This window comes from Aspergillus saccharolyticus, assembly GCF_003184585.1.
Source record: "Aspergillus saccharolyticus JOP 1030-1 unplaced genomic scaffold BP01scaffold_11, whole genome shotgun sequence".
NCBI lineage: Eukaryota > Fungi > Ascomycota > Eurotiomycetes > Eurotiales > Aspergillaceae > Aspergillus > Aspergillus saccharolyticus.
The window spans coordinates 832138-847332 of record NW_020290621.1 but is presented as its reverse complement, the minus strand read 5'-3'; the positions used below and the strand labels follow the sequence as shown (position 1 = coordinate 847332).

Below are 15195 nucleotides of genomic sequence, written 5' to 3'. Positions count from 1 at the left end.
AGCCAGTCCCTCTGACGCATAGCCTCTATGGATGCTAGTATGGATAGATCCCATATTCTGGGTTATGAGTTCGCTCGTGGTATCGTCATCTAGACCTAAAGGGAAATGCATATCAAGAACATACAAGCTGTAATAGTCCGATCTTGGACCACCAATTGATATTCATGCCTGCCCAGTGGCACAATGTGACCCAGACATTGGAGGCAACTTGATGGGCGGTCTGCTGACCGCTGACAACCATCCTTATCACGGCTTTGTGCTTTTCACATTCAACTCGAGGGTCTGCGTCAAACACTGAATAGACTCCGCGACACCCTGTCCAGTGGCCGTCGAGATGGGGTGAAGTGACTGCAGTGCGATCAGTTGAGTGGAGCAGAGAAAGGCAGAAAGAGAAGGGGTCCCACCCAATCAAGATCCATTCCATCTAGACCCAGCGAGGCAACCTGTTCTTTTGCCCTCTCTTCGTCCTGCAAGTACACCCATAAGCACATCGTGAAAATACACCGAATACATGTCTCATAATGAGTGTCAAGCAACTGCTTACCACCATTTGATCTTCAAAGTTCGCAAGCACAAGCCACGGAATACCCTTCCTGGCGATATAGTAAGTCTGGATCTCTCCACGTTCCCATCTTCCGTTGACTATAGAGTCAAGTTCGCATCGTAGCTCCTCCAGACGAATTGAGTGGAGAATGTTGACCACGACGATCAGGGCATCCGCGTCCGTGTACAACGACGCAACAGAGACCCGCCAGTTGCGAAATCCATCTATTCCCACTTCTACAGCGTTGAGCGCAAGTCCAAGTGTCTTACTGCTGCCCTGCCAGGCCGCATGGCAGCCGTTTATCGTCACTGGGGAAATGGGCGTGTCGCTGAGACGCTCAAGCAGAGCTCGTTGACCGGCTTCTGTAAGGCCGATGATGGCTACCTTAGTCAAGGGACGCGTGAGGCTGGTCCCGTCTCCAAAGAGGTTGCGAATCCAGGGGATTATGGTGGACATTGTTGAGGAGAATATTTAATCATGCATGGAGCGGCTTTTCCGAAAGGGGGGAAATTAGCCCCCTTAACGGGTGGCCCGAGCTTTATGCGGGGAGTCAACTTTACACGGCTCCTTTATGACATGTAAGATGATATTCTTTCTTAATCTGGATTCTGAGGTTATGATTTCGCTCACTGCCGGTATAACTGCACATTTTTCTTGCCCCGGCAGTAACATCATGTTTGTTCTCCTCTAGGAAGCCAGCTTTTTCGGATGTCACCTTAGCTGATGGTATAACAGTATAGTAAGCTGATCTAGTCGCAGAGTGAATAGATACAGTGTACAAGAATCAGATTCATAAATGATTGGATGTGAATTTTGTAGCTTCGCTACGTTTCAAGTGAGTTGCCGACTTAGGATGCTTTACATGACGGATGCACATTAATCAGAAATAATCACTGGTAGTCTGATATAACAACCTTCGGTAGATGGTAATATTCGATATATATTTTATTCCCAATCAAGGTAATTCCGACCCTCTTGCGTCTTTAACCAACTAGTTTGATCTCATGTTCGATTAGCTTTCTTGAACAATATCAAAGGTGGCCTGATGTGGCAGGCTGAAGATCCGAATCTCTTAGCAGACTCCGCGGACTCCGCGGGATCCGGGCTTGAGCCGATCGATCTCAGGGTTCTATCAGATATGATCGTATAAGACCTGCCGACGGAAGTGTTGGCTTCCAATCGCAATAAGCTTAATTACAACCCAATCTGCATAAACAAACAAGCTTAACCCAAAATGGCCAATCTAACCGCATCCATCACTCATCATTATCACCCTACAACCATACATCTGCCGCACTATGCAAGCAACAATACTCCAGTCCTGTCACTGATTGCCCAATTTGGCTTTCTGTGGGTAGCCGTGCTTGGAGCAGCTCTTGTCACCATTCGCCGCTCGCGGCCTACAGCGAGTAAATCAGACCAGTCGGCATTTGTCTGGATGTGCTTGAGTACGTATGACTGCTTGCCTTGACAATCCTCAAAACCATGCATTTAACCAACATGCTAAAAGTGGCCATTTTATCCAGCGGGATTCATCCATTTTTTCTTCGAAACATATTTTGTCGTCTACCATAGAACCCTCGCTGGATCGCAGGATCTGTTCGGCCAGCTCTGGAAGGAGTATTCTCTGTCGGATTCACGGTATCTGACTTCTGATGCTTTCCTTCTTTCTATGGAGGCCGTTACTGCCGTGAGTTTGGATTTTTTCACAAATCAAGCCAACAAGCTCACAGTTCTGATAACTCGTATAGTTCTGCTGGGGACCTCTCGCGTTCTTTATCGCTTACTGCGTCGCCGTCCAGCATCCTGCTCGCTATTCCTTGCAGCTTATTCTGTCGTTGGGACAGCTCTACGGTGACGTTCTGTATTATGCTACAAGCATATATGACCTCTATGTCCATGGCATTGAGTTCTGCAGACCCGAGGGCTACTACTTCTGGTTTTACTACTTTTTCATGAACTTTATCTGGATTGCTATGGGCTCTTGTTCGTATTTGCCCCACTCCTTCCCGATGCAAATGTTTTGATTCGTTGCTAATCTATGGCAGACTACGCATGCCAGAGTGTCGTGGAAATCACGCGCGCATTCAAAAAGCTCAGCGAAATCGATAGGAGGCGAAAGGGGATCTAGACATGCATCGTGTCATACCGGGCTTTTGTTTAGCATAGATCATAGCCGTTTCTGCTGCCCCAAGACAATTGTATCATTGAATAGATCTGGAAAGAAGCATCATGGAGTGAGGATAGATTGTCCTAGCTTTGCATTTGCGACCATTTCCTTCATCATCTGCTACTTTGGACTAGAAATAGAACAGACTAGTTGTACGAAAACGGCAACAATTCTCCTTTTTGTTCAGCAATGACCCTACCCCGGCGGAGTCGACTACACGCTCCCTGAGCCGCTGTTTGTGGATTACTTCGAGGTATAGCACTATTCCTCCGTCTATATCAACATCCATCGTTTGCATAGCCAGCATTAACACGCAACCCAAAATGCCACAGTACCTAGGCAACACGCTTTGACGAGTCATCGTGGTAGGATGGCTTGGCTTCATCACATTCTCTGGAAGGCATTCCATTGATAGCACTAGGGCAGTTTTCGCTATGTTCTGGGTTATCCTTTAGTCGGGGTCAGGACAGTCGCGATCGAAGCGGTGAGTCAGGGGGTGTACCAGTAAATCACAGGGGAAAACAGGGCATCAGTCATGTGTGGGCTGTAAGATTTCTCGAAGAAGAGCCAAGGTAAGTCAAGGGCAATGCTAATCATGAGACGAAAAGTGCATTCACCACCTATGGTCCACGTTGCCGACAGGTATCTCATCTCAGATGGTGGAGCGGTCCACGGTGTGCAAATCGATATGCGCTACGGGTTAAGTGGGTACAGAGGCTTTAACGCAGTTTACTTGGTCCAAAAATAATACCACTTGAATTCATTTTGGTCAACTTCAACTTATCTAACTCTGTGGCGGTATTAAGCCGTGCATCTACCTCTAAGATCTAACACAAGATCTCTGACAATGATCTCTATCATATTGATTGACATAACAAGCTGTAACATACTGATACATTTATTACTGTAAGAATATTTAGCACCGTGCCATAGTTTTTGAGACACGGCTTCACTTCACATAAACGAAGCTACCACCGATCCACCTCCCTCAAAACAATCTCCGTCTCTCCCACAAATCTCCCCGCATCCCTCACCTTGACCCTCAGCTCCACCGCCAGCGCCCTCCCCACCGCCTCCCCCAACGCCTGCAACTCGCGCAGATGCGTTCCCACCGGGAATATCTTCTCGTTGCTGAAATGCGCCGGAAAATTCGCACGGATTGCAGGTAAGTGGTGCCGCCACTCCTCGGCATGCACAACAAACAAATCCACGTCGAAGTCATTGAAGTTGATGGCCGTGTGGCCCTTGTGGGCGCCGCGGATGCCATGGTTGAGACTCCCGACGTACGCCAGCGGCTGGCCCTTGTAGTCGAATCGGGAGAGCACCGCGTCGATGCACGTTTTGATTTCCGTGTAGCGGTGCTGCCAGAGCTCTTCCCCGCGCGCAACGGCTCGGCGGCGTAGGTCTGGCTTGCCGAGGTCTAAGAGGGCGGCTGTGCGAGCCCAGCGCACGAGGTCCCAGTTGGCGGTATCGAGGAGTCGTAAGAGGCGAGTGACGTTCGTCCAGGTGGCTTCTGCTTGGTAGAGAGCGAGACCGAATGGCTCATTGGCGCGGTGCGGGAAGGCGTGCTTGAAGATTTCGGTGTAGCGATTGGTGATGTCTACTTGGAACGCTTCGATTCTTGGGATCAGCGTGAGGGGGAGGAGATGGTGGTGGTGGTGGGCTGTGGGGTCGTCGCTGAGGTAGATTTTTAGGTATTCAATATCGTTATAGGAGGCTCGGAAGAGATCTTCGAGGGGGAGTGAGGGAGCTGGTCGGTGGGGATCTAGATGGGCGGCTAGTGGCTGGGTGGTGTTGCTGTTCGAAAACGATAAGTTAGGGCTTTCTCCATGTCAGTCAAAACCGGGGGGTAGCGGTCAGTATGGTGAATTGGCTGACTAGCGCATGGTAAACTCGTTAGCTCAAGCGGGTCATTGAATAATAGGTTGTGTGCATGAAATACCATCTCTGTATGGGTGGTATCAGCGTGTGCTAGCGTCCAGATTACTGCTAGCACGTAGGCAAGGCTATAAAGCGCCATACTGGATCTAATTGGTCGAAGGACAAGTAGACTGAGGTCCTGAGTCAAATGAGAAAAGCTGAGGAGTGGGAATTGATTTCCGGTAGGGACGCGTGGCCACTCATTTTGCTTTTAAAATGAGTCTGTCATGTTGTTGGAAGAAAAGTCACACAAGCAAGGATTTGCGGCAGATCAATAGTCTCTGTCTCCTCTAGAAAGATTATCCAATCGCATCGTCTTATCCGGCGCATCCAAAGACTCGGGACGGAATGTCTCTTCTAAATTGGGCAATAATAGACATCAAAATCGCCAGGATCAGCTTTGATTCGTTGAGTTGACGATATAACACAGAGTCCCCACCAGGCTAGGGTCGATCACTACCGATCTGGGTCTGCAGCCCAATTCAAGGAACCATCCGATCTTCCCGAGATGCCCACCAGAAAAGTGGAGAATTCCCTCCGATCCGCTCCCGTTTTCTTCCCATGGATTCGGCGCATAGGTGGAAACAATTGAATTCTCTGATCGTGCGGACGATGCCATTATGCTTTCGACTGTACAACGTGCTTGGGCCACGATACTATTCCACTCTCAACAGAGTCACAAAGTACGTCATGGTTGGGGGGCAGCCGATAATAGACGCTAGAACCGTGCATCCAAACTAAGAGGAAAGCTTACTACGGGTGATAATGTACTGTATAGTGCCTTTGCAGCTGAATACCATCTCTAACAGACAGGGTTGATGATATCGAAGACTATCTCAATAGACCATTAACCGATCCCGAAGAGGACGTACAGCACTTTCAGACCGACTCTGTGTACAGCCGGTCATGTTGTATGATCGGTCGTCAATGACCGTAGAACATACAAAGAGTGTAGTCCCCATTATGTACAGAGCTCACATATTAATAGATAATACCCGAGCATAGTGGATATTTCCTGCCCTGTTGTTTGCGAATAACGAAATAAGACCCATCCTCCTCGGAACATTCTGCTTATCAGCTGACAACTTCCTCGTTAATCCATTGTCTCCATGCACCATCACAAACGATTTAATAAGACACACTGCCCTTTCTCCCGCGATGTGTATTTCAACTTTTTGAGGTTGAGAGGACGACTGGTCAAACTCCTACTGTAATTCTTTCTGGTATCTATAGCAAGCATGTTTTCCGATTCTAATTCCAATTACCTGGAACGCGCCCGCTGCACAACGGATCGATCCAGGTCCCAGCTGGCGGTGGGATGTGGTGATGCGGAAGGAGAGAGTCAGGGTAAGAGAGATGTAAGCTTCGGTGCACCTGGCCATCAACATGATCAAGTTGTGCCGGGGGGAACACCACCCGGCGCCGAGCTACCAAGTCAGACATTCTCTGCCGACGCATCCCCCTTGTGATTCAGCAACCACGCCCCCTGCCGCCAGGGATGATCCGCGTACGCCGGGCTCCACAGCAGGACCAGACCTCACCGACGCCCTTCAGCCCTCAGGCTCAGCTACGTACCGTGAAGGGCCAGTTCGGGCGTAGTGGTCGTTATCAGTATTCAGTCACCAACAAAGGGAGGTACATCTGCTTGTTCAGGGCACCTAACGGACAGCCTTGTGAAGCCAGCTACTCTGCTTTGGAAGGCCTTACTTACCATCATTTCGTGGTGCACAAGCCTCAGTTCCAATGCCCTTGTGAGGCTTGCGCAAGAAACGGTCGTGTTCGTACTTTTGCCACACGACAGTATCTCTTGCGGCACATGAGGAATTGCAAATCGCATTAGTCTGCTTAAGTCTTCACTGTAGTACCATTTGACCTTAAGGTAAGGAACGGAAAACACAGATATGACGACTGAAGGAAAGTTGGTTATGTAGTCAAATGGATGATGCTGGAGCAAAATTACTTGCTCCTTGTATATTGTTTCAAATATGGACATAGAAAGTAAGTATATGCGCTCACAATTTCTAAATAATGAGATAAGACAGGATCCTCAGATGGCTCGAGCCGAACGAAGGAGTAGACAAGACAAGCACTGCATCATATGCCGGCTTCATTCCAGTGAGACGTCGACTGCAAGTTTGCATTGGTAACGAACAGAATAATTGTATCCAAGTAAGAATGGACTTATGAAGGCAGCTTCCATTTTTGCGCGTAATGGTTGATTTGGGATGGGCGAAAATTCGGGTTTGGGGCTGGGTTTCGAATGCATCAGCCGGATCTCTCACCAATAACCTCTTCACAAGGCCGTCAGCAGCGGCTGCTAGATAGCCCACGAGGGCCGGTAATAGTCGACAAAGTCTGAACTGAGCAGATTGTTGATTGTTTCGATGAGAAGCGTATTGAAGACATGCCCCACAAAAATATTATTGCTCTGAAGCCGGCAACGGCAACCAAGGCTGTAGTCGAATTAAGGTTCGGCCCCGAAGTTGCCCTTAGGGTTTGCGCTACCATATCCGGCAAAGCTCAAGGGCCGTTCGAGCCCATTGTTTCGTACTACCGTACTTCGGCTAATCTATGTGAAGTTGCACTAGACTACCGACCTGAAAAATCCGTGGATGCAGCCAGGTGCCTGAAACTAGGATCTAAATCAGCTTAGTCCCTCCAAAGGTTGCGTAGGGTCATAAAACACTCGGCGATGACTGACGCAACAACTACGTCTTGGTGGCGCAATTGGTTAGCGCGTACGACTGTTAATCGTGAGGTTGAGAGTTCGATCCTCTCCTAGGACGTTGCTTTTTGTTTTCATTGAGTTGCTCTCTCACGCCCATTCTTGTTCGCTGCATATAGAGGCCGTCCCAACAAATCGTCTGGGTGGCGCAATTGGTTAGCGCGTACGACTGTTAATCGTGAGGTTGAGAGTTCGAGCCTCTCCCTGGACGCATTTGCTACATTTTTTCACTGCCAATCCAGTGGAAACGAAGTCTCTTTTTAATTTATCCATTGTCCATTCATTGCCTGATAGCAGTCATCGAGCGCCTAATTAGAATTAAAAAACAGCCAATATGCCTACAATCAAGTCTGTGAGCCTGTATATATTGAGCATACGAACATGCCCATAGACAAGTCTGTATGTAATCTGCGAGCAAGGTTAGCTAGCCAGTTAGCCATGTAACTCTACAAGTAAGCTCTTACGTATGCATAAGTAGGAGGTCTTTGAACGGATGGCTGGCCTTCTAGCCCTAGAGCGAGCCGACGAGTAGGTCTAAGAAAGTCTTTAGCCAGCCGGTTAGCTCCTATAACTCTGCGAGCGAGCGTACAAACTTTTTTTGGCCGGCTAAATGCATAGGTGGATGGTCATGTGGCTCCAGACTTACCCAACATGAATACAGCTGAAGAGCTGTGTAAATTAATGAAAGGGTTTTGTCAGCCAGTGGTATCTTGAATCATATGATGGTAGTCAGCCCTGGACTTGATTCTTCTCTTCAATGGGGCATTGAGTGTGAGCACCTTGGCCTATGAATCAGTAAAATAAAAAATGTCTAGTCACCAGCAGTACTAAGTCTATAACACAACTCGATGCTCGGTGTTACACAATCTTAGTTCGAGTAGCTCAGTAATTGGATAGTGATTGACAAAGATATCTTTATCGTCGGCCTGGCCAGTCTTGAGCCGCCCAAGTTCGATCATGTCTTGCTGCTGTTTCGGGTCCCATAGCTGCATACGGCCATACAGAGAATTGAAGGGCCCATAATACCAGTTGTCGATGAATTTACAATAGATTTCATCGAGCATGGAGCTGTATCGTACTGCTAAGCAAACCCAGAATAGCCCAGTCTTCACGGAATCCTCCATTCGTGGAGACAAGCGCTGTGATTCAGAGAGAATTTGTCTTTCGATCAACTCGCTTTCGTGATTGCCTAGGGCTTCCACAAAGACACGTAGCTCGGGATGATAACGACTCAAAAACATCACAAGGTCACCTTCCTAGTCTTCTGGGCTTTGCAACACGAGCCACCAAGGAGCTACCATGTAAATTCAGCGGGCGCAGCATATGTGAACTCCTAGTCAATAACTCCCGAGACACGAAAAGCAGCGGTATCTATTAAGACATTTGAAGGACCAAAGCCGTCACAATATAGTCGAACTGGTCCTTGCGAGTCCTCTGCGCAGATATCTTTTGTGATCTCCAGGAACAAATGCGCAATGAATTTCTTCCGGTAGTCATCCTCGCTGCTAGCAGCATCTCGTTGTTGTAAACGTAATTGAAGGTGGCTGATATGCAAGTAGCAAGCGCTCTGAAGTAGTCTGTGGCTGACCCGAAGATGTGCTGGGGGGAAACGCCTTCTGGTAAATTTGCAGACACCATCAGCTCGCTCATATTTGAGGTCAGGGATCGCCTTGTAATAGAGAAATTTCCCCCATCTTCCCGAAGAGCACCAATGGAATCAAATCCGTGTCTGAGCCACTCGATAATAAACGCGGCCATTTCGCAATAAGCCGGCTTCAAGCTCCGCTCGCTTAGTTGCGGGCTCAGTACTGGCTTTTCTGCTGAAGAAGAATCTTTGAGGAGTGTGGATCGCGGTACTCCTTCGAGACATGACATAACAATGTAACGGCCAGCCCAGCAGATACCAGTGCCGAACACATCAGAAACAGGTATTGAGGCATTCTCGCGTATATACCTCATCGTCGCCACTTCAATCTGCACTTTCTCCTTGCGAAGAATAGCCTTTCCAAGGGCAGCAGAATGAACAATGACATTTGTTTTATCGTGCTTTTCACCGCGATAGTATATATTACAAGTACCAATTCCCCATTGGCATGCTCGCACAGTTTCACCGGGTCGATGCTTTTTGTCAAGCTTCATAGATGTGATTTCCGGGCTCTGGCTCGATCAAAGCTTTGTTCGAGCAATAGCCTTCTGTTCCTGTTTCTTCTCAACGAGTCCCAACGAGATGATCAGATCCCATAGTTGCTAGATGCTTATAACGCAAGGAAGATAGGAATGATGCCAGGTAGTGGTAGTAAGGTGATATAGGCTCCACCTGACCTGACAGACCCCTTGTGCGGTTCGCATGCGGGATTCGGGCCCTGTTCATCTTACCGTACCAGCCACGAATTACATGTGTCTATGATCAAGAACCAACGTAGTTCGTTCTGAATGCATCGAGATGCTCTATGCCTGAACCTGATACTAAACCAATACCTGGTTAAATTGGGTGGGCACACCGCCGCGACCAGGAGGCCTCATCTCAACTCCACAATGGGACAATTTCCGCGAGCCGTTTTACGCTGTACCGATGGATCTCACGGAGTACACTTGACTGGACTCCACTAGACGTTACCCTACTTCATGAATATTTACGGGGAATAATAATTTTTTGCACGAGAAGTACAAAAAACGGAAGGCCGTCCAGGGAGAGGCTCGAACTCTCAACCTCACGATTAACAGTCGTACGCGCTAACCAATTGCGCCACCCAGACGTATTCCTTGCATTATGCTTAACGGGCTATGCTAAATGTCTCATACGCACGCTAAGCCAGTTTTAGATGGCTGTTTATAAACTCCGGGTAACTAGCTAATAACAAATGGTCGAGGTATGCTCAGCCTTACAACTACTGTGGTGTTCTTCTAAGATGACTGGCTTTACCTAGGAACATATTGAGTGTGATTTCAACAATATTGGTCCAAAGAGGTCAATAGGTCAATTGGTCGTCTACAACAAAGTGAACCAACAGACAAACGTAATATCAAGCGCCAGGCGGCTTGACTTCGGGCAGGAGCCCTGATCAGCCCGGTAATTGATCCATCATATGTAAGCCACTAATCTAAGATGCTGACCGGTAAATGAAAGGTGTAGATGATAGCATTTTTTTGATATGGCCTTGCTTGTTGAAAGCTCTTTCAATGGCGTAAAAAAGCCTCAGTACACATATGTGGGGGGCGCGCTAGATGTCCTCGTGGTAAGACCTTACCCCCGCGCGTGCTCATGACCACGAAATATCTGGCATCTTGTCTGGCAAATATAAGCAAGTTCAACTATGCGTCAAAACGCACTGTCTGGGCGAGCGTTATCCTTCGCCACAATTAACCTCTTCCCGAGGAACTGTGATACGACGACTTGAGTAGCTATCAAGCGCTGGTCGTTCAAATATGAGTAGATGAGACATGGTCAATGGGTCATGCCCGGTGACCGTAGAGGAAATTAGATCAGCTATTCCCTGGAAGATGCTCCCAGATACGGGCAGCGCAGAGTGGCAGGTCCTGGATTGTGTCGCTTGCAGCCGGGATCTAGTATCCACCCTTCCCCACATACCGCGAAACCTCCAGCCTCAGTTATTGATCTAGGAGACTCCACCGGGAGAAGCAAAAAGACTCCAAAAGAGACAAATGACGTCCTAGGAGAGGATCGAACTCTCAACCTCACGATTAACAGTCGTACGCGCTAACCAATTGCGCCACCAAGACGTGCTTGTTGTGCTGGCAGCGAAAGTCTTGCATACATATATATGAGCAACACTGAACAGCTTGCATGGGCTTTCGACTCTGCATCCAACTTGCAAAAAGCGACGATCATATTTTGACTAGCTTGAGGTAAGAGCTTCGCGAGCGTTGATTGAGTTGGTTATGGGCACATTACCGCCATGGGCGTGAACTTTGTTAAGTGAGGTCGTTTGTTTGACTCGACATCACTGGAAACATATAAGACCTTAGGCCGTCGGTCTGGGTGCCTCTGCCCCACAGCATTCAGTATTGCGCACGAAGTGTCAAAACCCACAAACAGAGAAGCGACCCCAGGAAGAACTCATTATCAAGCAATGGAGCGATTTGGCTTATCTCCACCGTGGTCACTAGCTCCATAGCACGAGTGTATGGGATAAGCACTAGAAGGATCAGGCTCAAGCGCCATATCTATGTAGCATAACCAAAACTAGGCTGCAAACCACGCATTGGTACAGCATATCGCATATCACACTATGCCACTTAAATCACAAGATCCGGACGATATTCCATGTAACCCCACCCGGGTGGCGCTGGGGCTTACCGAGAGGACCGTGCGCTGCCTGCCTCGAATCGACCTCTGATGGAAGCTTGGAGTCCCAACTCTCCCCAATATACATAAAAGCGCAATGATGATCGGCCCGTCATGGCTATAGCGAAGGACCATGCTCACTGAGCGACACTGAAAAAGCCTCCATGGTGACTAAGTATGAGAGCCAGCACTACAGACATGGATGTGCTTGTTAGGCTATAGATCTGGCATTGAATAAAGACTCGAGTTCAAAAGAACGACTAGCGAGCTTGAGAATCCTGCCGGCCCAAAATAGAATCCTTCGCGCCTATTGTAGCAGGCTAAACTAAAAACGTTTTGTTGGCCCTAATCTGACAGGCTGGGGACTATGAGTCGCGCTAGACTCATCCTTGGCACAGCCCGGCGTTTAATCGATGAACGAACAGCTCAATCCCCTCTCTTCCCCCCATCCAGATCCTCCACTAGAAGTTCACCTGCTTTGCAATATACTATATAGAGAAAGTTGAAACATGGGCCAACTTGCTGATGCTCATACCCGACTTTCCGAGCTGAAGTCAGGGACTTGTTCGAGCGACAGAGACATGCTGTTACAAGGGTAGCTAGCCCCGATCTCAATCCCAGTTCAAATCGAAATCCCAGCCTGGTTTGAAATCCCAAGAAACGTTTACCTCTGCCACCTGTTACTCAATACAATCTACAGCATGCATATCAACGCATACAGTGACACCAGATACCATGCCACAAGAAAGGCCCCGAAACCGCCCAGCGCGAAGCCAGACATAGAATCCCAGAAAGAAGAGCCGAAGACCAAGCCGAGAAGCCTGTGCCACAGAGTCGATACCACTGGTGTCCTAACGATATTCCTTGGTCCTCCCATCCTGTTATTGGCAGTCACCTTTCTCATTCTCTTCTGGTGGGAGTCCCTAAGAGCCCTCGACGGAGGAGACCCCGAGGCCTACTGGTTCCGTATCGTCAACGCAGACTGGGCTACTCGACTAGTCACGATTTGCACCACCACCATCCGCGCTGTGATGGTATTCCAGGCTGGCCTCGTCACGGCAATGGTCGCAGCAATCACCCTAGAGACAAAGGGTATACCCCTCCTCCAGGCACCATTGTATTCCATAATGCGGGCGGTCAAGGTGGCACCCAGCAACCTATTCACAGCAACAGATTTCCAACCTCATCTTCCGCCATTCATCTATGCCATTGTCCTTGTCGAAGTGCTGGTGACCGCTGCATCGCAGTTTCTCTCCACAATCTACTTGACCGACTTCGCCGATAGTGCCTTTGTACAGGGCAACAACTCGACAAATGTCAGTGTTATCGATACCAACTTCGATACTGCCAGTGGTTGGTGGTCAATGCCGCCCGCGGCGAGCTGGACATTTGGCGAGCTATCGGAGTCCTTCAAAGAGGGTCGAAATTATCATGACACTGGACACACTTTCCGGGCTTTCCTCCCCTTCGATGAGGAGATGCAACGGACCAAGCTACACAGGTACAGTGGCCCACTGCCAATCATGGATCATCGGGTCCTGTGCGCAAGTCCACCCCTGGTCAACTTAACCCTTGATGTGACCAGTCAAGACCTTGTACACCTGGATGGCGTGATTGATACCCATAATCTGTCTTATCCGCTGCTTTATGGCACTGATGACCCGCCCAAGCTTAGTTTCACCTGCAAAATGCCTATCCCACTTATTGCCGAAAATACCACACGAGGGGAGAGTAGCTTATGCGTCATTGGAAGCGAGCTGAATTTCACGGTCCTTCACGACAATCCTCTACTCCAGTCTAGAGGCGACCCGGTGGCTTCAATGTTGTTCGTGCTCATTGACGTCGTTTCTATGGGGTCAGTCATTAGAGCGGCTGGTGACACCGCTGTGGCTGCACGTGTCGTGCGTAGCGATGGCCCCTGGACACTGGTGACCCATGGAACCGAAAAGAAGACGTTGCGAGTCTCAGCGTGTGTAACCAATGTGGCCACTCAGTCGATCGCAGTTGGGTTGAACAGCTCCCGGGACAACACCGAGCCGAAGATAACATGGGACCCGCTCACTCAAAGCTTCAATACCGAGACCACTCGCCGCCAGCTCGGCGCATCGCGAAACCGAGAAAACACCACGGACCGGGGAGTACTGGCCCTCGAACCTCGTTCCCAGTGGGGAGCCAGTCTGAAACTCAAAGACACAAATGATGGGACCGATGACCTGTCCTATTTCTTCTTGGCAATGGTCGCAGCCTTGCCCACGCTGGCTATAGCAGACGATAGCATATCACTCAGCGCAGGCGTGCTTCTTTCGCGGGTAAATGCGGGTTTCTACTCGGGAAACGCACATTATATTCACGTGGATATGTTCCAAGACACATTGAATGCGACCGCGAGTCCCGCTGTGGCCGTCCAGGTCCTTTTCGCGAGGATCTATCAGATGATGTACTACGAGCAACTGGCGAAGTTCAAAGCTACCGCAGCAGCGTCGACAGCGTACTCGATCACTTCATCCATCCCGTCGCAGTGGACCGGCCTGATGATCGGGACGGGGCTTATCGCGGTCCACATGGTTATTGTCACAGTCGTCGCCATCCAGTTCCTGAGATACACCGACTACTCCATCATCGGAAATTATTGGCAGACCGTCTCCCAGGTCGCTTCAGAAGAGACGCGTACCATACTCAAACAGGCGGATCGGATGAATGATGAGGAAGTCAAGCGGTGGACCAAGCGCCAACTCCGAAATGTTAATATTCGTCGCGTTCTGCGACATCAGCGTGATGGACGGATTACCCTAGGTATCTCAGCCACCGAAAGCAAAACTTGACAGAAATCTACCAATCTTGGTAGTGAAAACTGTATCTGTGCCACTCGATAGGTGTTAATCTTCACATATACATAGTTGCCCGACAATGTCTTCTTATAAATGGTTTCGAGATGCATTGTACAGGATTTGATTGCAGGAACCAGCCTTGTGACGGCACGCAATGTCATCATTCATAGTACTAGTTGATAACAGCAAGTTGTCTGGGTGGCGCAATTGGTTAGCGCGTACGACTGTTAATCGTGAGGTTGAGAGTTCGAGCCTCTCCCTGGACGCTCTTTTTTTCAATACCATAATAATGGTATAAACATACTGGTTTCTTCTGGCGGCATTCTTCTCCCGCAAGTAGCTTCTCACTTGCGATTGGGGTGTTCCATGGCCAGAGTCTAGTCTAAGGGAATTCAGTTTCCCGGAATCGTGGCGGGACCGGCTTTTCTTAATGCATTGACATACATACATACATACATACATACATACATACTACCCTTTCTTTTCTGTTTGCACCAGTCGATGATTCCGCTCACTACTACGTACAGGTGCACTGGGCCTGATTGTCTACCCAAACAGTCGCTCTCGTCGAGCTTAGCCACTCACACCCAGTGTTTTCGTCTCCTAGCATGATATAACAAAATACAACTATATCCTCTCACATACGACCATAGGGTGTGGAAAATAGGGCTTCCCGTCCGCTCAGCCGTCCTCAAGCCACAC

At 48.9% G+C, this 15195-nt stretch overlaps 5 protein-coding genes and 5 non-coding genes across 10 annotated transcripts; 5 read left to right on the top strand and 5 right to left on the bottom strand.

The window, feature by feature from the left end:
* Nucleotides 1–246: 246 nt before the first annotated feature.
* On the bottom strand, nucleotides 247–1000 carry BP01DRAFT_381996 (uncharacterized protein; the record flags this gene model as incomplete). Its single annotated transcript, XM_025577343.1, has 3 exons — nucleotides 247–348; nucleotides 405–467; nucleotides 545–1000. 3 exons carry the CDS (start codon nucleotides 998–1000, stop codon nucleotides 247–249), a joined length of 621 nt encoding a protein of 206 aa, XP_025432350.1.
* Nucleotides 1001–1740: 740 nt separating this feature from the next.
* On the top strand, nucleotides 1741–2920 carry BP01DRAFT_338956 (EXPERA domain-containing protein). Its single transcript, XM_025573342.1, has 4 exons — nucleotides 1741–1992; nucleotides 2071–2234; nucleotides 2296–2530; nucleotides 2593–2920. Exons 1-4 carry the CDS (start codon nucleotides 1779–1781, stop codon nucleotides 2673–2675), a joined length of 696 nt encoding a protein of 231 aa, XP_025432349.1. The 5' UTR covers nucleotides 1741–1778; the 3' UTR covers nucleotides 2676–2920.
* A 762-nt stretch (nucleotides 2921–3682) lies between these two features.
* Nucleotides 3683–5326, bottom strand: BP01DRAFT_391183 (uncharacterized protein; the record flags this gene model as incomplete). The annotated part of the gene is made up of 2 exons (XM_025578059.1): nucleotides 3683–4511; nucleotides 5322–5326. The coding sequence occupies 2 exons, from the start codon at nucleotides 5324–5326 to the stop codon at nucleotides 3683–3685; spliced, it is 834 nt and encodes a 277-aa protein (XP_025432348.1).
* Nucleotides 5327–7346: 2020 nt separating this feature from the next.
* Nucleotides 7347–7420, top strand: BP01DRAFT_t118. Its single transcript has one exon. It is a non-coding gene; the product is annotated as a tRNA-Asn (tRNA).
* Nucleotides 7421–7496: 76 nt separating this feature from the next.
* BP01DRAFT_t119 lies at nucleotides 7497–7570 on the top strand. The gene has a single exon. It is a non-coding gene; the product is annotated as a tRNA-Asn (tRNA).
* Nucleotides 7571–8192: 622 nt separating this feature from the next.
* On the bottom strand, nucleotides 8193–9498 carry BP01DRAFT_373324 (uncharacterized protein; the record flags this gene model as incomplete). The annotated part of the gene is made up of 3 exons (XM_025576781.1): nucleotides 8193–8615; nucleotides 8705–8926; nucleotides 8971–9498. The coding sequence occupies 3 exons, from the start codon at nucleotides 9496–9498 to the stop codon at nucleotides 8193–8195; spliced, it is 1173 nt and encodes a 390-aa protein (XP_025432347.1).
* Nucleotides 9499–10041: 543 nt separating this feature from the next.
* Nucleotides 10042–10115, bottom strand: BP01DRAFT_t116. The gene has a single exon. It is a non-coding gene; the product is annotated as a tRNA-Asn (tRNA).
* Nucleotides 10116–11026: 911 nt separating this feature from the next.
* Nucleotides 11027–11100, bottom strand: BP01DRAFT_t115. The gene has a single exon. It is a non-coding gene; the product is annotated as a tRNA-Asn (tRNA).
* Nucleotides 11101–12366: 1266 nt separating this feature from the next.
* Nucleotides 12367–14487, top strand: BP01DRAFT_338952 (uncharacterized protein; the record flags this gene model as incomplete). Its single annotated transcript, XM_025573341.1, has 2 exons — nucleotides 12367–13213; nucleotides 13634–14487. 2 exons carry the CDS (start codon nucleotides 12367–12369, stop codon nucleotides 14485–14487), a joined length of 1701 nt encoding a protein of 566 aa, XP_025432346.1.
* A 198-nt stretch (nucleotides 14488–14685) lies between these two features.
* BP01DRAFT_t120 lies at nucleotides 14686–14759 on the top strand. The gene has a single exon. It is a non-coding gene; the product is annotated as a tRNA-Asn (tRNA).
* Nucleotides 14760–15195: the final 436 nt, after the last annotated feature.